The sequence below is a fragment of the Quercus lobata genome, chromosome 7 (assembly GCF_001633185.2).
Source record: "Quercus lobata isolate SW786 chromosome 7, ValleyOak3.0 Primary Assembly, whole genome shotgun sequence".
Lineage (NCBI taxonomy): Eukaryota > Viridiplantae > Streptophyta > Magnoliopsida > Fagales > Fagaceae > Quercus > Quercus lobata.
In genome coordinates this window covers 29,357,223-29,380,362 of record NC_044910.1, presented here as the reverse complement: position 1 = coordinate 29,380,362, position 23,140 = coordinate 29,357,223, and the positions used below count along the sequence as shown (strand labels likewise).

At 38.8% G+C, this 23,140-nt stretch overlaps 2 protein-coding genes across 28 annotated transcripts in view; both read right to left on the bottom strand.

Moving 5' to 3' along the window:
* Window positions 1–23,140, bottom strand: part of LOC115952777 (putative disease resistance protein RGA4) — a 110,908-nt gene that overhangs the window by 74,391 nt on the left and 13,377 nt on the right. The gene's annotated exons all lie outside the window — the stretch shown is intronic.
* Window positions 238–2,919, bottom strand: LOC115951864 (putative disease resistance protein RGA1). The gene is made up of 3 exons (XM_031068994.1): window positions 2,673–2,919; window positions 1,315–2,570; window positions 238–570 (listed from the first exon to the last, which is right to left on the bottom strand). Exons 1-3 carry the CDS (start codon window positions 2,917–2,919, stop codon window positions 238–240), a joined length of 1,836 nt encoding a protein of 611 aa, XP_030924854.1.

Here is a 23,140-nt window from a genome sequence, read left to right as displayed (position 1 = left end):
TTTGGTCAAAGGTCAACACAAAAAGTCAAAGTCAACTGGTCCAGAGTCAAAGTCAATAGTCAAAGTGCTCACGCGTCAGATCCGGGTGGTTCGGGTCGGGTCAGTCCGGGTCAACGGTCAGCTAGGTGACATGGTGCTAACAAGAAGACACTGCTGACGTGGTTGATGACGTGTCGCTGACGTGGACTAGGGCTGATGTGGAGGTGCTTGCATGGCTGCTGACGTGGAGTGATGACGTCATTCGGTGACGTCAGATGACATTAGCAATAGTTTTCTACCACTGGCAGGAGCGTGCGATGTCACCGGCGCGTGGAGGAGAAGCCAGAAACTTAGGAGGCGCGTGGAGGCACGTGTAAGCTCGGTTGAGGCCCATAATTTCAGGTTCTGTAGATCGGTGGACAAGGAGGCCGTCACTGTGGCGCATGTACCAAGAAGACGATTTGAAAGTGATGAATCTGAGGCGGCGAGTGGGAATTTTCCGGAGCTCGTTTTGGCGCGTAGGGGCGCGTGATAATTCAGGTGGAGACCAGCTTCCTGGGTTTGGATCGCGAGGGGCCGTGGATCACGTATCTGTGGTTGGTTTCATTAGGTGAAGCGTCAATTTGCACAGATCTGAAAAGTTAAATCACGGCTTTGCTTGAGTTTGTGGATCTTGGACACAGCATTGCGCCACGGTGGCTGCGAGATGCCGTAGAGTCTAGATCCAGCAAAGAAGCATGCGTGACTTCCGATGGTGGTGTGCATGTAATATTCTTCTTTGCTTGCTAGAGATGTTTTGTTTGATGCCAAGAACGAATTTTGGCTCTGATACCATGTTAAATATTAGCATCGCAATGTGTTATACCATGTTGTGTATGCTAGAATGGATGCGGAAAAGGGAAGCATAGAATAGAAACACTGAGAACACGAGGGTTACGTGGTTTAGCCTTGACGGCTTATATCCACGGAGAAATCCCTTTAGGGCTACATCTTTATTGTATGAGAGTGTAGTATAATAACCTGTGTTACAATGAACCCTAACATGAGTATATATAGGCGACTAAACCCTATACTACTTGTACAAGCAGGAATGGGCTTGGGCCTATCACATTGGGCTAATATGTCTAATATATATCTCAAACATAATTCAGAAAGACAAGGAGGAAACGATGGAAGTAAGAGATGGTGTGGCTCACTATCATCATCATCATCATTTGAATTCCTCCACCATCCCTTTAGATTTGGGCAATCCAAAATATGTAGAAAAGATAAGGATGGGAAGAATGGTGTTTTTGAAGAAGAAGAAAAAGAGGAACTACCCAACACATTACTAACACTGTCTTCATCTGATATGTATTCAAGTGCATCCATTCCCCAAAGAGAGATAGACTTGAGAAAAGAGAGTTGATTTAACGATGGGATGTGCTGCAATCTCCTATTTTGATTTAATTCAAACTTAACAAGATTAGTGAGAGGAGAGACCCAACTTGGAATTCTCACACCCACATAATACCACAATTCCAAAGCTTTAAGATTTGGATGTGGGTAGAGCCCTTCCAACATTTCATCATAACCTTTGCTTTCTCCATTCCACAAATCCCACCATAATATAAGTTCTTGAAGATGTTGTTTATCCTTTAAATTTGTATCATTACATTCCTGAACCTCATCTTTTCCATGTCCCAACTTTTCAATTCTTAAGTTTCCTCCCAAGTTGCGTAGTCCCTTCAAGTCACTTAGCCCACCATTGGACTTGGCCTTTTTTTTCTTATCCGAACCACAATTGCTAGCCCCAGAACTTTCCTTTCTCACAACAACGAATGGTAGTATTGTCTCAAGATAAGTATGGTGTCCAATTTCAAGGGGCATATATGTCAATTCCTTGTAAGCTATAATTTTTGTGATTGTGTGCATATTAATTAATTGTCTGCAATTTGTAATATCTAGAAACCAGAGATTGACCAACTTTTTAATGCCCTTGGGTAATTCTCTAAGCGAATCACAATTTCGTAGTATTAGTGTCTGCAAATTCAGCATCTTAGTAATGGAATTAGGGAGATTTTTAATTTCATAATTTCTAGAAAGATCAAGGTATCTTAAATGCTTCAATTTCCCATTTGAACGCGGCCCTACATGTAGTCCTAGATAACTCAAATCCAATGTGCGTAAATACTTAAAATTTGAAATGAGTGCATCACGAGTTAAGTTACCCAAGTTCCCACCTACACTAGATACTAGAACTGTGTGTATCTTCCTTCCATTAAGCATGGGTATTGAAAATTGCATTGATAAATCTACAAGATTAAATGAAACATGACGTAATTTTTCAATATCATTTTCCTTACTTGAATTTAATATGGCACATTCCAATCCAGACACAAGACCTACAAGATTATGCATGAGATCATGCATCTTACACGATTCTATATTGCCTAATTCATCATTTTCTACATCTTGGAAAAATGACCTCCAAAGTAATTCCATAAAATATTTTCTACCAACATCCTCAAAACACTGCTTTGGACCTACTAACACAATAAATCCTTGTGCTGCCCAAAGATTAATAAGTGTATATACATTAATCTTATGATCTTTTGGAAACAATCAACAATAAGCAAAACATTGCTTTAAGTGTGATGAAAGATGATCATAACTCAACTTAAGAGTTGATGAAATCTTATTTTCTAGTTGACCTATTTTTGAGAGTTCATTATCTAAGAAGGATTGCCACTTTTTCTCAGAAGTATTAGGGTACAATATGCTTCCTATTGTTCTTATAGCGAGAGGCAATCCATCACAATCTTCAACAATCTTTTCTCCTATTGCTACTAAGGCCTTATTTTTTGGTTCTTGACCTCGTTCAAATGCAATTTTTACAAACAAACTCCAAGCCTTTTCTTTAGGTAGGCCTCTTAGAGCATAACATGAAGTTGCCCCCATCATTCTCGCTACCCTTTCGAAGCGTGTGGTCACTATTATTCTACTTCCTGTTGTAGCACCCATTAACAAATTCCTCATTCCACAAATTGTCCAAGACTATTAAGCATTTTTTTCCATTTAGTTTTTCTCGAAGCTTATTTTGCATCACCTCAAAGCTTTCTTCACGATTCCACTCTTTCATCTATTCTAAAACTTCTTTAATAATTCCCTTTATGTCAAGATTATCAGAGATACAAATAGAGATAATTAGGGGTATTTTTTACATTAAAAAAATGCAATAACTAACTTTCCAAATCCTTTTAATAAATAGAGATAATTATATTTCCCTAAATTTTTATTTACAATTTATTTAGCTTTTTGTTGAAACTGTACTAAAATATACTTGTACTTTGAAAAAGTAAGAAAAAAGTGAGGTTTTAACAAATTGTATATAAAGAAAAATTATTGTATACTCCATCTCACAAAGGGTTGGGTCCCACCCACCGTAGGATCCACCCATCTGTGCCAAGGAGTGAGCATACTCTCGAAGTATGCAATAGCAGCTCGTAAATAAAAGTTAAAAAACAAAGTTGTCTTTTCAATTTAATTAGACACTCTCAGAGTTATTCATTTTTTAATGTCGTTTGTGGTGATATATTTTACTGATTTTTTTTTATATAAAAAAAATTGGTTTGCTAGCTTGTCAAAAAGTATGGTACCATACTTCATAGCATTCATAAATATTCATTTTAGATATGATTTGTTTTATCTTTTTATATATAAATTGATCTTCTTATTACAATGCATATGTTTAAGATTAATTATTGAATATTTAAAATGAATATATTTTTTTATAATTAAGAGAATATAGTAGTAGTTTAGAAGAAAGAGATGGCTTGTTAGAAAAGGAAAATTCATGACTTGATAATTCTCTTTGTTAATAGTAAAGATATGGAGGTTTTGTGTCAAAGTTTGTTGACATTGTTTCCAAATCATCATAATTGTTATCAAATAAGTAGTGGCAAAGTCAAGAATTTTTATTTTGGATTCATAATTATTATTGTGAGGCCGGGGAGCTTATGATCCGGCCCACGTTCTATTAGGGCTCAGGGCCCATGCCGAGGAGGGTGTGTGCCGAGGACGAATGATCAAAGGCCGAGGTGTCATGGGGAACAGCTGAGGACGACCCTATCCTCGGCACCCCAGGACTTCAATGGGAAGAGCAACGTCTCGATAAAGGCTATCCCCAAACAGCCCCCTGAAGGGGATGTGAGTGGAATAGGGCCCACGTGGAGGTACGGTGCAAAATTGGATCAAGGAAAATACGTCCCCTCCGCATTAAATGCATTCGCCAGCATCCTGATCGTGTTAATGAGAAAAGACGCTTGGATGGTGTAATTTCGATCATCACAACTAACAGAAAGTAAGAGGGGACAGCTGATGGGACGGGTACAGAAGTAAGCACCTGCCTGACCAACAAGTGGAGGGCTAAGATCAACCAAGAAGGACTATATAATGTAAAAGTTAGTGCACTAAGAGGCTGGCTGGGAAAAATGGCCAAAACCCAGAGCCACCCAGCCCGCCTCCAGGAGAAAAACTCCTAGGGCGAACACGATTTAACTATGTTTGAACACCACGACAAACCCACCGTCTGTTGTCTAAGGCCTAGCCTTTCAAACCCACGCTCTATAAATGATATTGTTTGGGCTTCTTTATGTGCGAACCCAACGTTGCTACGGGTCGTTACAAATCGTGTCCTCACAATTGGCGCCGTCTATGGGAAGGCTTGTGTGTTGGCATAGGCGGTAGGTCGAGACAGTTCCCTTGTCATTTCTAACAGCCGGTTGTAGTGTTCTAGCGTAAAGTTCCACTAGGGGCTATGTTTCTTTACTAGGGGCTACGCTTCATAGCGTCAGTCGCACAGATGGTTCTAGGGGCTTTGCCGAGGATCTAACTCCCCTAAAACCAAGGTTTCATGCCATAGTCGAGGGGTTAATTCCCCCAACTACTAATCAAAAACTGAGTTTTGGACAGAACCAAGGTATTGCATGGTCCTCGGACTCAAACCTATGGGGAAACCAACTACTTAAATATCTATCAAGTTTTGGACAGAACCAAGGTATTGCATGTTTCTTGGACTCAAACCTATGGGGAAACCAACTACTTAAATATCTATCAAGTTTTGGACAGAACCAAGGTATTGCATGGTTCTCGGACTCAAACCTATGGGGATCCAACTACTTTAAAGAAACCTGGGTACTAAGTAGGACCTTACACTACACATGACATCTCGGATAATGCCTATATCTCCATTGAATGAGGGTCAGACATGAGTTCAAGACTCTACAGGTACAGGTAAGCTAACGTTCTGAAACATGATTCTAAGTATATCGCATGCCCAATTATTCATACGTGTTAAGATAATTAGTTCAAAACTCATAAACAATAGTTAGCATCGGCAAGGGCAATTAACAAGTAACCAAAAGGAAAAAGGAAGAAAAGAATTTCAATTTCATATACGTGTTCAACAAGTGCAATCTACTAGCAGATTACAAAGTTTTCAAAATAACAAAGAAACAAGTTAATCGTTAAACTAAAAACAAGTACGAAGCCTGGCCGGGGTTTCTACTTCTTTAATTTTGCCTCGGCCACGTCCTGGGAAGGGGGAACGGGATCAGCTTCAGTGCCTTGGAGGGCAGTTTCTTCTGGGGAAGGCTGAGCAGGATCGGCGTCGGTGCTCTGTGGGACCACAACAAGGGGAATTGCCTGTAGGGGCTGGGCCGGTATGGCTGGCTCTTCGACATTAGGCATCTGAGTGCCAACCACGGGCTCAGCAGCCTCTTTGGGTACCTCGGGATCCGTACGCTGAGATGCTTCAATCACATCCTGAAGCTCTCCCTCTTTAAGCGGCTCGCCAGATGAGGCGCCAACTTGTACGGTTTCCGACTGAGTGACCTCTTCCTCGGGTTGATAGCTCATAGCCGCGGAGCTGGTGGAGGTGGCCTCCCGAATGGTTGTAAGGTAGAATATGTTCTCCGCTTTCCACAAATCGGATGAAACATTCACCCCAGCTCGCTTCAAGGCTTCTTCCCAAACCTGGGAGTAGTAAAGCCTGCATACTCCAAGAATCTGGGCTTTAAGGATGGCTTGGGTTTCAGCTACCCCCGCATTATAACCATCATCCTTGGCCGTTTCCTTGGCAGCCTCAGCCTTGTTTCTGGCAAACTCGGCCTCCCGCTTGGCCCTTATGGCTTCGTCACGGGCATACTCCGCCACACCCTTATCATGTTCTACTGTGACCATTCTTTTATTTAAATCCTCGATCAGCTCCTTGGCTATTCACAACTGATCCTCGGCTTCTAGCAGACGTTTTGTTTGATCCTCGGCTTGCTTTTGAGCGCCAGCCAAACCCGCTGAGGCGTTGTCCCTCTCTCGGATAGCATCTGTTAGGGCAGCCTTGGCCTTGGCGAGGTCCTCCTCAAAAGACTGGAGAGTCCGCGTGGCCATTAAGCGTTTGGAGCATTCATCCTCGGCCGTCTTACTCTTCTTGTTCACTTCTTCCTCCATCCTATAAGTGGCCTGGAGAGCCTGTCAAGGGAAATAAATACATCGTGAATGACAAACAGGGAGTGAGAGTTAATAAAGTTTTAGGTTTCAAAGAGCCTTACCATGCCCAGGTACCTCTTCGTACTGAGGAAGACCTCCTGCATCCTCATTTTCTTCAACCCATCCATGTCAGTGGGGAGTAGCATGGTTCTCCCTAATGCGTCTGCCACGTAACCACCCTCGCCATCTCCAAGGTCCCTCATGGACGCGGTTTCCAGCAGTGGACCCCCGTGGAGCATTGGGGCGGGAAGCCAGGCGCTTGGCAAGGATTGGGCCTCGATCCCCTTCCCCTTGCCTTGGGAAGGTTGGACTTCGGTCTCCTTACCCTTGCTTTGGTGCCCAATCTTTAACTGCTTCACACGCGGGGCTTTCTCCCTCTCCTTAGAAGGTTGGGACTTTCCCCCATCCACGGTCTCCTTACCCTTGGGACTCCTCTTCCTCTTTGAATCAGTGCTCTCCGGCCGAAGAGGCAGAGCTGGTGGGGGAGAAGCAGGAAGTTTGGGGCGAGGGGATTGTGGCTGTGACTTTGAGGAGGATGACCTAGTCTGGATAGCCTGGGGCGGAGGTGGTAGGGAGGGAGCATTGGGTTGTATCGTTTCCTGCGCATCCTTCCCTGTTTGACCCTCGAGGAGTTCAAGCAGGGTGGTCAGGGGCTTTCTCTTGAGTCCCATCTCGGCTTGAGAAGATGTGCCTGCTGATGACAATTCCGCCTCGGACAAGGCTGGGTCACCTATATCACCAGGAGGATCCTCGGATTGGTTGGCTAGGTCGAACACCCTAAACCCTTCCTCGGGCTGATCTAACTCGCCTTCGTCCTCCGCTATTTGATGAGACAAGGAGGGGCCCACCAATGGGATGCTCCTTGGGACAGATGGTGCTTCGGAGATTAGGAATCCTGTCTCGACCATGGTAATTTTTGGAAGATGAGGGCGGCTCTTGTTGATCACGTGCCTAGGGTCGGCGAATGACTTCTGAATGGGAGCGTACCCTAATATTTTGTGAGCGGCTCGGACTTGACCACCTCCGTCATTTACAAAAACTACGGTCTCCAAGTCCACCTAGTTAACTAAATGAAAATGCCGTTGATAAGCGTGTGGATCTGCAAAAGAAAAAAACATATGCATGATTAGTTACCGAACCACGTCAGATTGGAATGGCGCAAAGGGTTAGCACCCTTCCATTCCCTATACCCCACCTAGCTTTCCTTCTACTATGGGGCATGGATTGCCATCATGCCATTCACCGGAGACGATCAGGAAATCCTTGTTTAACCCCTTGTTGGAATCAGGGAGGCATTGAATTAGTCGAACCCTTTCATCTCTCGTCTTTATGTAGTAGGATTTCCCTTTCAAATCTTGGAGATTATAGCATCAGTTCACGTCATGGTGGGTCAGACTTAACCCCATCTTTTCGTTTAAAGCATCCACGCAACCCAGAATCCTAAACATGTTGCCGGTACACTGGGTGGGGGCTAATCGAAAGTGCCTGAGGTAACCCCTCGTTACCGGCCCCATAGGGATTCTCATACCCCTCTCTACAAAGGCGAGGACGGGAATTACTACCTCACTCGTTTCCCTCTTATAGTGCCAATCCCCCATCTTACAATGCCTCAGACTTACGTTGGGAGGAATCTTGTAATCGGCAATGAACTTATTCATCGCCTCCTCAGTATCAACTAATTTCCTCAGTCTCGATTTGGCCATCTCTATGATTTAGTAAATAAACTCAACCAGCGACGGGAGAAGAAAGAGAACCAGAGAAAAATAAACCCAGAAAAGAAAAAGCACGAGTCAATGAAAGCAGGAAACTTACCTAAAAGAGGAAAGACGCTTCAGATAGGCTTTTTGTGCTGGAGATAGACTTGAGTTTGGACGAAAGTTCAGATGAACCCAAGGTGTACACGTTAGAACTCGTAAGTATAAAACTGAAGAGGCGGATCTGTTCCAAAAAATCTTTTATACTTTCTAGGGTAAACTGCACAAATTTTCCCGCCCATAAAGACCAAGGGATCACCACCGTTCGATCTTCATCATGCCGTAGAACGTGGGAGACACATAGCCGCCCATATTTAATGAGGCCATGTTTCGCCTTCCAAAGGCTGGCTCCAGGAACGTGTCTCGGGCAGATGAAAAGTCTCGAGAACCGATAGGTAACAAGGATTGACAGGCATTGGCAGATGTCTGATGTCATCAAAACCCTCTTATCCACCCGAGGAGTCGAATAGCAGGATTTTGAGGGGCTATTGTAAGGCCGGGGAGCTTATGATCCGGCCCACGTCCTATTGTGAGGCCGGGGAGCTTATGATCCGACCTACGTTCTATTAGGGCTCAGGGCCCATACCGAGGAGGGTGTGTGCCGAGGACGAATGATCAAAGGCCGAGGTGTCATGGGGAACCGTTGAGGACGACCCTATCCTCGGCACCCCAGGACTTCAATGGGAAGAGCAACGTCTCGATGAAGGCTATCCCCGAACAGCCCCTTGAAGGGGATGTGAGTGGAGTGGGGCTCACGTGGAGGTACGGTGCAAAATTGGATCAAGGAAAATACGTCCCCTCCGCATTAAATGCACTCGCCAGCATCTTGATCATGTTAATGAGAAAAGACGCTTGGACGGTGTAACTTCGATCATCACAACTAACAGAAAGTAAGAGGGGACAGCTGATGGGACGGGTACAGAAGTAAGCACCTGCCTGACCAACAAGTGGAGGGCTAAAATCAACCAAGAAGGACTATATAATGTAAAAGTTAGTGCACCAAGAGGCTGGCTGGGAAAAATGGCCAAAAACCAGAGCCACCCAGCCCGCCTCCAGGAGAAAAACTCCTAGGGCGAACACGATTTAACTATGTTTGAATACCACGAAAAACCCACCGTCTGTTGACTAAGGCCTAGCCTTTCAAACCCACGCTCTATAAATGATATTGTTTGGGCCTTTTTACGTGCGAACCCAACGTTGCTACAGGTCGTTACAAATCGGGTCCTCACAATTATAGTGATAAAAAAATTAAAATAAGCTAAAAATATATTCATGCACTAATATATATATGTGTGTGTAAATAAAAATTTTTATATTTATTTTTTGAAGCCAAAAATCTTAATTTCTTAATACTAAAATAAGTTAGTCTTTACGCGTATATTACGCGAAATATTCGCGAGCGTACGTGACAAACAAAATGACTTCCGTTTCATGTTTTCATTCCAAAGTTACGGTAAATAACGTGTTTTATTGAAATGAGGAGTTTAGTTGCCGTGAAATACAGACTACGTAAGAAACGTAGACTAAAACACTGACATAAAAAAGACGGAATAATTACAAAACTAAAGTAAAGGATAAAAGCTGTTAAAATTAGTGATAAAGTGATAATTACTTCCCCGGACTCATGTCAATCTATTAACAGATTGAAGAGACTAATATATGAATATATCTGATAAACTGATAAGTGATAACAATAAAGCTGCCAAAACCTAAGGTGTAATGAACGTCACTTTCAGCCATGCGAAACAGAAACCTACACAGTAAGCAAGCCATAGGAGTTTTGAGATCAGACCCATCTTGTTCAACCAAAATCTATTTTAGATAAATTTGTTCAACCCAATTCTTTAGAGTTTTTCATTGTATCTTTATATAAGATTAATTAGATCATAATGAGAAACACATATCCATGGACTGAATTGTTAGCTGGGAGTTCTTTCGTTAAAGAGGGTGACTTCTTGTTACCAGCCTCAATATCTTTCTTTTTTTCTTTTTTTTTTTCCCTTTTTTTTTTATTAACAGGAAAATTTCATTGAAAAGACAACAAACAAAAAGCTAAGCCTGCTTAGTACTTACAGTAGATTACTTCATATTAAATCCTTTATAATCTTCTATTAAACATAATAGAACAACTATTGTATTTATCTATAAAATAAAATACTTGACAAATATTTCCGTATTTTTTGTAGCGTTTTTTTAAAATATAAACGTATTATACACGTACTATACATGTACTGTTATTTATCCGTTCTCGTATTTTTTTGCCGAATTTTTGAAATGTATTTTTCTTAAAATGACCGAATTATACACGTCCGTATATTTTCTGTATCGTACACGTACCATATTTTACTAATTTTAGTAAAATTAGTTATAACTCATAAATATATTGTATACAAAATTATTGACTTTGATATATAATTTTTCCTAATACAAGGTTAGTGAATGTAATATTCTGTAAGTTTTTAAACAAAAATCATTATAACTATGTAACTCAAATAATATAATTTAAATTATAATTTATTTATTAATTATCAACATATATTTGTGAAGGAACACAAAATTTTAGTCATTGTAACTTGTAAATAAGTTCAAAATTTTTTTTTAATAATAAAATAAATCAAGCTTAAACATGTAATTTAGTTCGTTGAAAAATTCAAACTCGACTTGTGCTCGTAATAAAATTAAATAAATAATTTTGAAAATTAAATACTTCATTTATAGCAGTAAGTTTTGTTAGAGGAGTGCCCTGGTTTTATTCAACCCTTTTTGATGCTTCTAGTGCATTAATAAATTGTTCTATCACTTTTTATTCTTTTTTTTTTTTAATCGACCATTTTTTCCCTCTTTAATTTTAAATATTGTGCCTCTTGGATTGTATTGGTAAAGAATGGTGAAGAATATTAAGAAAAATAACCACCAAAAAAAAAAAAATAGTTTAGAGAAAAGTTTCTCTACACCAATATGTAACCATCAATACCTACTCACATATAGTTTTAACCTTTAACTATATGACTTATTTCACTGTTATGTGATTTGTTTAACTCACTTGATAAATTATATAGTTTTTTTGTTATGAAATCAATTATTTTTTTTAGGGGAAAAATAAATTATATAGTTAAATATGTGTGGATAATCGATTGATTGTTATTTATTAGTTTTAAGCCGGAAAACTTGGTTAAAAAAACTGTTGGCCTAAGAGATATTATCCATAATGAAAATTGAAAAGGGTGACGTGTTGCTATGCTTAGACATTTAAATGATAACTCAATATTTAGAATTTTTATCCAAGTAATAATTAGTTAAGCAATAATAATTTTTAAAGCTAAATTACAAAGTATATCCTCTAACTTTGGGGACAAGCTTAGCTCCAATTGCATTGGACCTGATGGGATGTTGCCAAATGGCAATTCCTAGAAACATGGCTACATCCTATCGGGCCCAATGTATAGGACACTAGACCCAAAAACGAACCCCTAACTTTGATATATTTTCAATTTAATCATATAATTTTTTTCCCATTTTAGTCATTTTATTTTATCTTATTTTCAATGTACTTCTTTATGCTAGTTCTATCTAATGCATACCATTAAGTCTATCAAAATGACAAAAACAAGTGAGCTAATGATTTTATCATCACATTTTGGGGTGTCCGATCACATTAAACCACTAGTTAAGTTATTTATTTATTAAATTTTCTATTTTGTGTAATGTATCTTTATCGAGTGCCTCCTTAACAAAAGCCAAAAAAGAAAGAAAATGATAAAAAAAAATTTATATATAATTTTTTTTCTCTAAAAAGGTTTGTTGGAGTGGCTCATATCCGATATTGGGTCACTGAATTTGGGGCCATATGGGCCGACACTAACTGATTCGAGTTCAGATATTGGGCCAGGCCGGACCATCGATTAACCATGGTCATCTACCTCTACTGTATGAGTATGAGTAATGCTATTCTTTCTCTCTAGCTCTCTGCCATTCTTTCCGTCGATTCCAGATTGGAGAGCATTCATTGCTTTCTTTGAGGTTTTGCTTGAAATTCTTCGACAAATCAACATGGTAAGCCTTCTTATTTTGTACCGTCGATTCCAGTTGAAATTGCATACAACTATTTGTTTTTTTCTTCCCTTAAATTGTTTTTGGTTTACCATTTGATTTTTATTATTTTCCCAAATTTCATACATGGGTACGGCCTAGTTGTTAACAATTTGTAAAATTTTCATCACTGTATTGTTTAAGAGTTCCATTAATCTCCACCCATTTATTTAAAATTGCTAGATGTAAACTCTGATTTCTATGTTTATCTTTGCTTTATTTACTTTAAAAAAAAAGCCTAACCAATATCCTTTGTGGAATGCTAAAGTTGCCCAGTTTAACCATCGTTACCCGGGTTGAGGTTTTGAGTATTAACACTTAAACCCTTGTGATAAAGTTAATTGTGTAAATATTAAAACCTTCTGGGGGGTTTTGAGTGTAACAGAAGACCCCCCTGTGGTACTATTTTATATGCAGGTTAAGTGTTCAACTCAAAACTCAAAACTCTGAGCGGCTTGTGTTTTTTAGGGAAACCACATAGGGGTTATTATGGTATTAATGTTAGTATCATGGCATGTGTTGTTTATTATTCTCAGGGAGTGTTTAGGAAGTTATAAAACCTTAAGTATTTCACACATCATATATCAACATGCATCAGCTTTGTTTCCTTTTATGTTTGGTGTGATTATGGTTATTTAAACAAATGTTGATTATCCCTTTGTTGTGCTGTTCATTTTAATTTTGTTTAGTATATGAGAGGTTGTAAGTTCAAGACCCACCGGGTTCATGCGCAACTCACCCAGAAAAAAAAAAAAAATATATATATATATATATATTTATGTTGTTATTTGTAAAATAAATTGAATGTTTGAGAGAGATCTATGATTTGAAGGGCAATGTATCTTCGGTGGATACGGTTTTGGATAGAATTAATTTAGAAGTTTTACCTTTATGTCCTGTAGTTTCTCTGCTCTCTAACTTCAAATGATTGTTTTAATGGCCTTTGTCTTATTTGGCTCTCAATTTACAAGGTAGGCCTTCAGCTCTACTGTTAAGGAAAGTATTTCCATTCATGACAGTGCTGATCTTTTGGGCAAGATAGCTAGCTCATTTCCTATTATAATCCCAATAGCTACTGCAGAAACTAAGTCAACAAGCACCTCTGTTATGGAAAGCTAAAACAGAGGAAATCAATCAAAGGAGCGTGACCCACGTACAGACAAACTCCACTAATCTGTCACTGCCTTTCCTGTGCTAATACATTCCTTAATATATGTATATTCCTTGTATATGCATTGTAGTATATATATTCTGGTTGTATCTCATATTTTCAATATAGAGAAATAATTACCTCTTGTATCTTTGAGCTTTCACATGGTATCAGAGCCCTCTGGTTCACACCAAACTTCTCCAATGGCCGACTCAAACTCCTCTGCCAATCTTTTCCAAACACCCAATATAACTCCCTTGATTTCCATAAAATTAGATGGAACAAATTACCTGCAATGGGTCTCTCAATTCTTGCCCATCTTGTGAAGCTATGACTTGTTGAGCATTGTTGATGGCTTAGAGGTGTGTCCTGACAAGCACACAATTGCTGGGGAAAAACAAGTTAAGAACCCAGAATATGTGCTTTGGTACAAAAAGGACCAACTTGTCTTGAGTTGGATAATTGCAACTCTCACTCCTAATGTTCTTTCCACTGTTTATGGACTGAACACATCTTGCCAAGTCTGGAGTTCTTTGGCAACTAGATATGCTTCCCAATCAAAATCTCGCATTGCTCACTTAAAACGCCAATTGCAGACTCTGCGACAAGAATCTCGATCTTGTTCGGAGTATCTCCAATTGGCTAAGTCATGGGCAGATCAACTTGCTGCCGCAAATAAGCCAGTGGATGACGATTATCTGATTTCATACATAGTCAGTGGTCTAAATCCATCATTCAATGCCTTCATCACAACATTTCACCTTGCAACCCGAGAAGCCTCCTAGACATATGTTGACTTCGAAGCTGAGTTGTTGAATCATGAAACTCTTCTCATAAATCAAGGTGTCATGACTTCGACAGACTCAAGTAGCTTTGCCTTGTACTTAAATAGACAACACAACAGAGATCGCAAACCAAAGTTCAACGGAGCACGGAAAACCAATGGCCCATCCAAGTCCCAATTGCCATTTCAAAACCAGAAATCACACCACATCAATCTTCCAAACAGGGCCGGCTCAATGAATTTGGGGGCCCTAGGCGAAATCTTTAAATGGGGTCTTTTATTATATTTAATTATAAATTCATATATTTTTTTTCAATTAAAATTTATTTTTCTTGCTTTTTGAGAGGCAAAATTACTAATTAAATTTTTGCATTCAAGTTCCGCTAACATTTCATTTTCAATTGGTAATATGGCGAATCCACTTAATCTTTCTTGTGACATAGTTGATCTTAAATAGGATTTTATTAGTTTTAATTTTGAAAAACTTATTTATACGGAAGCAACTGTAACAAGTATAGTTAATAATATTCTGAAAGCAATACATGCATTTGGAAAAGATTCTAGCCTCTTTATATAATTTAGTACATTAATTGGAGAGTTTTCATTTATTTGCAAAACTTCTTTTAAAACTTTTAGTTTTGAAAATAAATCTAAACCATCAATATTGGAATAAGTTTCATGTGTGAGAAAATATTCAAGATTAAGACAATTTTTTTTCAAACTATACAATTTTTTGATGGGATATTACATAATATTATATAATATATTATTACTATTTGGGGCCTCTCTATCAGTGGGGGCCTTAGGCCACTGCCTAAGTGGCCTATAGCTTCAGCCAACCCTCCTTCCAAAGCAGAGGCCAAATCAACCTTCATCCTCACCCTTCAACTCCTCTCGATCACCTTGCCAAATATGTGGTAAATCAAATCACCAAGCACTTGACTGTTATCATCGAATGGACTACTCTTACCAAGGTCGACATCCTCCAACCCAATTGGCTGCTATGGTTGCTTAAAGCAACACTCTGTTTGCAGAAGAAGAAGAACAGCCATGGTATGCAGATAGTGGAGCCAATCAACACATCACTACTAACTTGGAGAACCTCAATCTATCACAAGAACCATATCAAGGCAGTGCCGATGTGGCTGTGGGCAATGGTTCTGGTCTTCCAATAGCTAATACTAGTTCTACCACTCTCACTGCTCAAAATTCTACCTTTCATTTAAAAACTGTACTTCATTGTCCTGATGTACCTATTAACTTGCTATCTACACAAAAGTTTTGTGCAGAAAATGATTGCTTCTTTATACTAACAGCAACTTATTTTTTGGTGAAGGAAATTCGAACAAGTCGAGTTCTCTTGCACGGGCATAGTAGAGATGGACTCTATCCCATTCCCTTGCACCGCCTCTCCTTCCATAAATTTCGTGGGCTCACTGCCTTCCTTGGAGTTCAAACCTCTACCTTGGTATGGCACCAACGGTTAGGCCATCCCACCATGTCTGCAGTTCATCAAGTCATTCATAAAAATAAGCTTCCAATAAGTGACTCAAATAATAAACAATCTTTTTGTGACTCATGTCAACTAGCCAAATGCAAACGTCTACCTTTTTTCAATTCAGATAGAGTGTCTAGTCTTCCCCTTCAATTAGTGCATTCAGATGTATGGTAGTCACCAGTTGTCTCTCTTAGTGGTTGTCGCTATTATGTAATTTTCATTGATGATTATTCAAGATTTTCTTGGTTATTTCCTTTAAAATCCAAATCTGATGTTTACACTTGCTTCATTAAGTTTAAATGTATGGTGGAAAACTTATTTTCTACAAAAATTAAGAGCCTACAATCTGATGGTGGTGGAGAGTATTCCTCCACTCACTTTAAAAAATTTTTGGCTCAAAGTGGCATTTTACATCGGATTTCCTACCCACACACCTCTCAACAAAACGGTGTTGCTGAAAGAAAACATAGACATTTAATGGACACAGTTTTGGCCTTACTTGCACATTCGGGACTCCAAACAAAATATTGGGTTGATGCCTTTCTCACTGCCATATATCTTATCAATCGCCTACCCACTCCCACTTTGTCTAATCAAACACCCTATTTTAAATTGTTTAACCATGCTCCTGACTACAACTTTTTGCGCACCTTTCGATGTGCATGCTTCCCTTTGATGAGACCATACAATCCTCACAAACTCACCTTTAGGAGCAAAAAATGTATTTTTTTGGGTTATAGTTCAAATCACCATGGCTATCGATGTCTAGACCCCTCAACAAATAGAGTCTATATCTCTCGCGATGTGGTGTTTAATGAACAAGATTTTCCTGCCAAGAATGCACCATCTCTTCGTCCTCATGCAAAGAACTCTCGCCTTGATGAATCACTTCCTCTACCTATGCCTCCACATCCAGGTATTTCTCTTTTTCCCTTAGACCCTCATTCCTCCTCATCTCCTATGGACACCTCAACCTACTCTCCATTACTATCTTCTTCATCTTCCTCTCCTCACCAACAATTGTCTCCACCTCAATCACCTTCTCCATATTCCTTATTTTCCACATCTGACAACCCTTCCCAACCTAACCCCCCTAAGACTTCTCAACCACCTTTTCCCTCCACCCGAATGGTAACTCGTTCCATGACTGGTGCTTCTCGCCCTAAAAACTTCCCTGACCATAAGCTCTATTACTCCACATGCCACCCTCTTAAGGCCTTTCATGCCAACTCACTTCCTACCGAACCCACCACCTTTAACCAAGCTTTCAAACTCCCTGAATGGTGAGCAGCCATGGAGGTAAAATTTGGTGCCTTGTTAGCTAATGGAACCTGGTCCCTTTGTCCTCAACCACCCAACAAAAAAATTATTCGAAATAAATGGGCTTTTCGTCTTAAACAAAAGGCTGATGGTTCCATTGATCGTTATAAGGCAAGACTTGTTGCTAAAGGGTTTGATCAAGAGGATGGAGTTGATTACACTGAGACATTTAGCCCTGTTATCAAACCCACCACAATTCGTGTTATCCTTGCACTAGCTGTGCATTTTAATTGGTCCATTCGCCAATTGGATGTCTCAAATGCTTTTTTGCATGGCTCTCTTCTTGAAGAAGTATATATGGAACAGCCAAGGGGATTTGTTGATCCTAAGCTTCCTCATCATGTCTGTCGGTTGCACAAGGCTTTATATGGGCTTAAGCAAGCCCCTCGTGCATGGTTCACTCATCTTCGACAATCTCTTATCCATTTGGGGTTCCTTGAATCATTGGTTGATGCCTCATTATTTACCTTTCATCATTCTACTATTCACATTTATGTCCTTATTTATGTTGATGATATATTGGTCACTGGCACTCATACATCACATATGTTGCACTTGATTAAGCAACTTCAATCTGACTTTCCATTGAAAGACTTGGGTGAGCTATCTTATTTTTTAGGTGTTCATGCAGTTTGAGATTCCCATGGTCTCCACTTGTCGCAATCCAAGTACATTTCAGAGCTCCTCCATCGTGCTCGCATGGTTGGCGCTAGACCATCCTCCACCCCCACTGCCTCTGGTTCTAAACTCTCGCATTTTGATGGTGCACCTTTACCCAATGGCACTGAGTACAGGCAAATTGTTGGTGCTCTCCAATATTGCACTCTTACCCGTCCTGACATTGCATTCTCAGTAAATCAGTTATGTCAATTTATGCACTCACTTACATCTGATCACTGGACTGCTGCTAAACGGGTGTTGCGCTACTTAAAAGGGACCATAGATCATGGCTTGTCTTTCCCCAAAAGCTCACTTAAGCTTCATGCCTTTTATGACTCTGATTGGGCTGGCAATCCTGATGACCAATGATCAACCACTGGATTTGGCATCTTTCGTGGCCCTTGTCTTGTTTCCTGGAGTGCCAAGAAGCAACCCATTGTGGCTTGTTCAAGTATAGAAGCTGAATATCGGGCCATGGCTATTACCATTGCTGACTTCTATCGGATACGAATGATCCTCAAGGATCTCCATGTCCCTTTGGTCTCACCTCCCACTTTGTGGTGTGACAATGTTGGTGCGTTGGCCCCTGCTTCAAACCCGGCTTTTCATGCTAGAACCAAACATATCGAGGTCGATTACCACTTCATTCGTGAAAAAGTTGTTAATAAAGATATGGTGCTTCGCTTTATTTCGACTGATGATCAAGTTGCTGATATTTTTACAAAGGGTCTATCTACTCCACGCTTCTCATTGTTACGGTCCAAGCTTTTGGTTACGCCTTGTCCCATCAGCTTGCGGGGGGGATGTTAAGGAAAGTATTTCTATTCATGACAGTGCTGATCTTGTGGGCAAGACAGCTAGCTCATTTCCTATTATAATCCCAACAGCTACTGCAGAAACTAAGTCAACAAGCACCTTTGTTATGGAAAGCTAAAACAGAGGAAATCAATCAAAGGAGCGTGACCCACGTGCAGACAAACTCCACTAATCTGTCACTACCTTTCCTGTGCTAATACATTCCTTAATATATGTATATTCCTTGTGTATGCATTGTAGTATATATATTCTGGTTGTATCTCATATTTTCAATATAGAGAAATAATTACCTCTTGTATCTTTGAGCTTTCACATCTACCTTGGTTAATTTGAGCATTTGGAGTGCGTGAAAAAGTTGGTGTGTGAAAACCTTCTCACAAGCATTACTTAAAAATGAAAAAAAGAAAGAAAAAAAAAAGGAACAAGTAAAAAGCTTGAACCTTTATATGGGAGTTGTTTTCTTGTGTCTCCCAAATGAAATTACCTATGTTTCAACTGGGATCAATGCTTGATCCTCAGTGTGATTTCTGATCATATGTCTTTAACATATTTACTGTCGATGACTTTACTCCACAAGGACTTCCTCTCCAAAACCATACCTCCATAGCCATTTAAGCAGTAGAGCACCATTAAAACACAGCATACTTGATACTTCTCATACCTAAGCCCCTTTGTTGTATTGGCTTACACAGTGTAGACCAATTAACCAGGTGGAATTTGTGTTCTCCACTATGAACACCCTCCAAGATGAGGACCCAGTTACTTTATAGGAAGAGTGGAAATCTGAAATCCTACGTCCCGAAGTACCAGTCAGAATTTCCATAACATCCCCACCAGTTGATGAAACCGAAAAACCATCTATTGACCACCCTCCTTTGCACTTAACATTAGTTTACTAAATGCCTCCATTACCAAAACAAACAGCAAAGGTGAAAGAGGATCACCTTGCCGCAGACCACGAGGACTACGAATGAGTCCTTTAGGAGTACCATTAATAATGAATTAATGATAAGAGAATCTTATCTTAGGAATACAAAATCGAATCCAGCCCCTAATTTTCATTGGACACAGTGTCACTTCATTGGCAATAATTTACCAAGCCAAATTCTTTATGTCCTTTTATGGTCTCCATGACACCAAACTTGTGGCAGATCTGCTTGAATTAATTATTTCTTTGTAGTTACTCCTTTTATACACTCCATGTAGTAGGATAGCACTTTTGTAATAAAATTTATTACTTATTAGCAATAAGATCTGCTTGTATTGATTCTATTATTTACATTTTTGGGTACTTCTTTAGGTTCCTTTTAAATGTTCTCCTGTAAATTTTTTTTTCTTTTTTTCATATTTGATTGTTGAAAAGATGCAGATGTTAAAAAAAAAAAAAAAAAAAAAAACCAATGTTTGCTTGTATATTTGATTCAGGAAATATTTGCAATTTGGTGATCTGATTGCTTGCTGCTTACACACTTTAAGGCTAGTTTTATGTTCAGATTAATTTTGAACTGACATAAAAACTGAGAGACTTCAATTTTCTAGAAAATAAATTAGGTTAATATGCTGTGTTCATCGTGTTTAAACTATGCTGCTGGGGATTTTTTTTCTTAACCTTTGGTTAATAGAGCTGAAAAACCCACAAAAAAGTAGGAATTTTCTCCACAGCTAGAGCATGTATTGTATTTGTCCTATTGAAGTTCACTTCTATTATTAATTGAATTTTGTCTGCGATTGAATTAAGTTTTCTTGTATATTGTGCAGTCTTCTACAGTACAGTTGGGAGCAAATAATGCAGTATGAGCAATCGATTGATGATGGTGAAACTACCAGGTTCATATTCCTTGTCTTCTTGGTCTGTACAAGTTTCTTCTTACCAAAAGTTAATCACATGAAAGCATAGTTTCTTCTTACCAAAAGTTAATCACATGAAAGCATATGATAGTCTATAACGGGGCTTCATATTCTCACTGCAATTGCATTTCCAAAGCCATTTCAAAGATTGCAGGCTAAATAACGTCCCCAAAATGATAGTTCTTTGAATAGTCTATAATAAAAGTATTTACATCGTTCCAAGTGTTGAAAGTAGAAATTAGCCTATTTATGCTTTCTTAATGAAATTAGCCTGTGTTGATATAGAACGTAATGGATAAGTTTCACCAATGGTCTAGGCTTCAAGTTAATCCAACCAAGTGCAAGATCTTTTACATGCAGAACAATTTGTTAGCATTTTGTGATACAATCATGCTCCCAATAAGATATTTAGGAGTACCTTGGACAATTGGACGAGTACTTGCTGAATGCAAAACTCTAAATGAGAAAATTTTCAAAAAGAATTATTCCTTTAAAGCATCTCTTTTCTTTTAATTCTTCTTGGCCGCTGTCCATATTGAAGCACATAGAAATAAATTGTTAACCTCTTCTAAGCACAACCACTCTAATTGTGAGAGGGGAAAGTAGCTTGAGAAGGAATTTGATGTTATTACTCCCATTTTCATTGTTTGCTTCAATACCTTCAAGCTAGCTCCATCCAATTGTAGCCCTTCCTTGAGAAACATGTGTTAAAAATAGGTTTTTTTTTTCATTGAGCAAGGGAAAAACCTTGAAGATTGCAGTCAACTCAAAGAGAAATCACTTTCTTTTGCTAGAGACTTCTTTGTTACAAAACCTAACTCAAATGTTAAATGGCTAAATCTCAAAAACCTTTCTTTTTACTCGGGGGAAATTAAAGAAACTTTCCTTTTTAGTCAAAATATGCTGAAGCTCCATAACCACAAGGTGATGATTAACATGGCTTGCATTCTCAAAGCTACTAAGGCCGAAGTAGGCAAATATATCACTCATGCAATGCCCTCTTCCTTCCATTCTAGTGAAGTAGGAAGTAAATGCAATAACGATAATACTGGTTCATTATAAGGGTCCTAGTCCATCAAAGATGAGTGAGCGAGGTCAATATCACGTTGTAATACTTCGTACAGACTGCAAAGGCATATAACAACAACAAAGCTACTACTAGTTGATATAGCAAAGCTACAATGGCAGAAACATATTCTTGGCTCAAGAGACTAAAGAATTATAACAAAACCTCTTTGATCCCAAGATGTGCAATTGAAATATCCTAAAAAATGAAGGCACATGACAAACTATAATGGGTCTGGGGAATTAAACACTCGTTGCAATTGGTATTCCCAAATCCTTTTCAAAGATTGAGGGTAGAGTGAATAGCTTCCCATCAAATTATTGTTGCCTTAATGGTTTTTTGAGCAGCTAATTTGAAAGGATTAAAATGGACTAAAGAAGGGAAATCAAGTCCCTATTCTTGTTTATGCAAGTAATGGAAGTATTAAAATTGTTCTGGGTGTTTAATGCTGAACTTATCCTGTTATGCTTTGTTAATAACTACAATGCAGTTCAAAGCTGCTAATTCTGAATCATGTTTTGGCCAAGGTTTACTTCTGGTCCAGGTTTCAAGCTAATCTGAGTCTTACATGCTAACCTCTCAATCAGATTATTTAGAAGTGCCTCTGATCATTGAAAGATCACTTGAAGAATGTAAAGCATTGATTGGGAAAATTTAAGAACTAGTTCTATCAGTAACGTTTGTCCATATGGTATTGTAACAAATCAATTAGAAATAATCAAGCCAACGATAGAGCGAATCGATTCTATGCATGTTCCAGCATTATCAAGTCAAAAGAGATACTTTAACAGCATTTTGGCATACGTACATAAGGTGTAACTTATAAGCAAATCCAGATAGCAAAAAAAGAACCCAATAAATCGATACACCCAAAAACATTACTTAAAGTTGGACACCCAAATCATAAAATTGAAAGAAGAAATGAAATGTTCGATAAGTCGACTATGCAGCACACATACACGTGCAACATTCCTGATGAAATGAATGAATAGATCTGTTAAAATGTCCTCATTTTTTTTGGTACAGCCTTAATTGGAAGATGAGTGACTGAGACTTATTGAAGGAGAAAAATAACTGTTCCAGTCATTGTAATGTGACCTTAACCATCTTTGATATATTTTGACAGCTCAATTAATAGCGAATTGCACATCCTTATAATAGCTAATACTAATTAATATCTCTAACAACTAATAAGAAATGAGTGAAACATGTTTTCTTCAAATCAAGAGTAAATATACGATGATGTTTTTGTGCAAATCCAATCGAGAAATAGTTTATGAACCCTATCTATCTTCGTTTATTTTTAGGAGCTAAGCAGCTGGGTAAGTAAAAAAGGGGGCCCAGCCCAGCGATGTGTGAGAGCAATGGGGCCCAATGGGTTGTTATCTTTTTGTTCTACAGGCTTTGAAAGAGTGGTGATTTGATGGGACCATCTACATTGCCTTGTTGTGCACCCAACTTTTCTCTCTCTTCTTCTTCTCTTTATTTTTTATTTTTAAAATTTTTTTTATATAGCTATACAATTACACCCAAATTTATGCTCTTTCCGTCTCTTTTACCCAAAGAAAGAACTTGCTAATAATTCTTAATTTGAGTAAAAGATACAAATTCAATCCAATCAAACATTAAAGTTTTGAATGTATGAAGAAAA

Excerpts from the sequence above, each read along its gene's own strand:
- LOC115951864 (XM_031068994.1), bottom strand. The coding sequence starts at position 2,919 with ATGGGGGCAACTTCATGTTATGCTCTAAGAGGCCTACCTAAAGAAAAG. Across the intron at positions 2,571-2,672 it reads TAATGAACTCTCAAAAATAG|ATCATAAGATTAATGTATAT; the intron begins GTCAACTAGAAA and ends TGTTTCCAAAAG. Across the intron at positions 571-1,314 it reads ACATATCAGATGAAGACAGT|ATACGTGATCCACGGCCCCT; the intron begins GTTAGTAATGTG and ends AACCAACCACAG.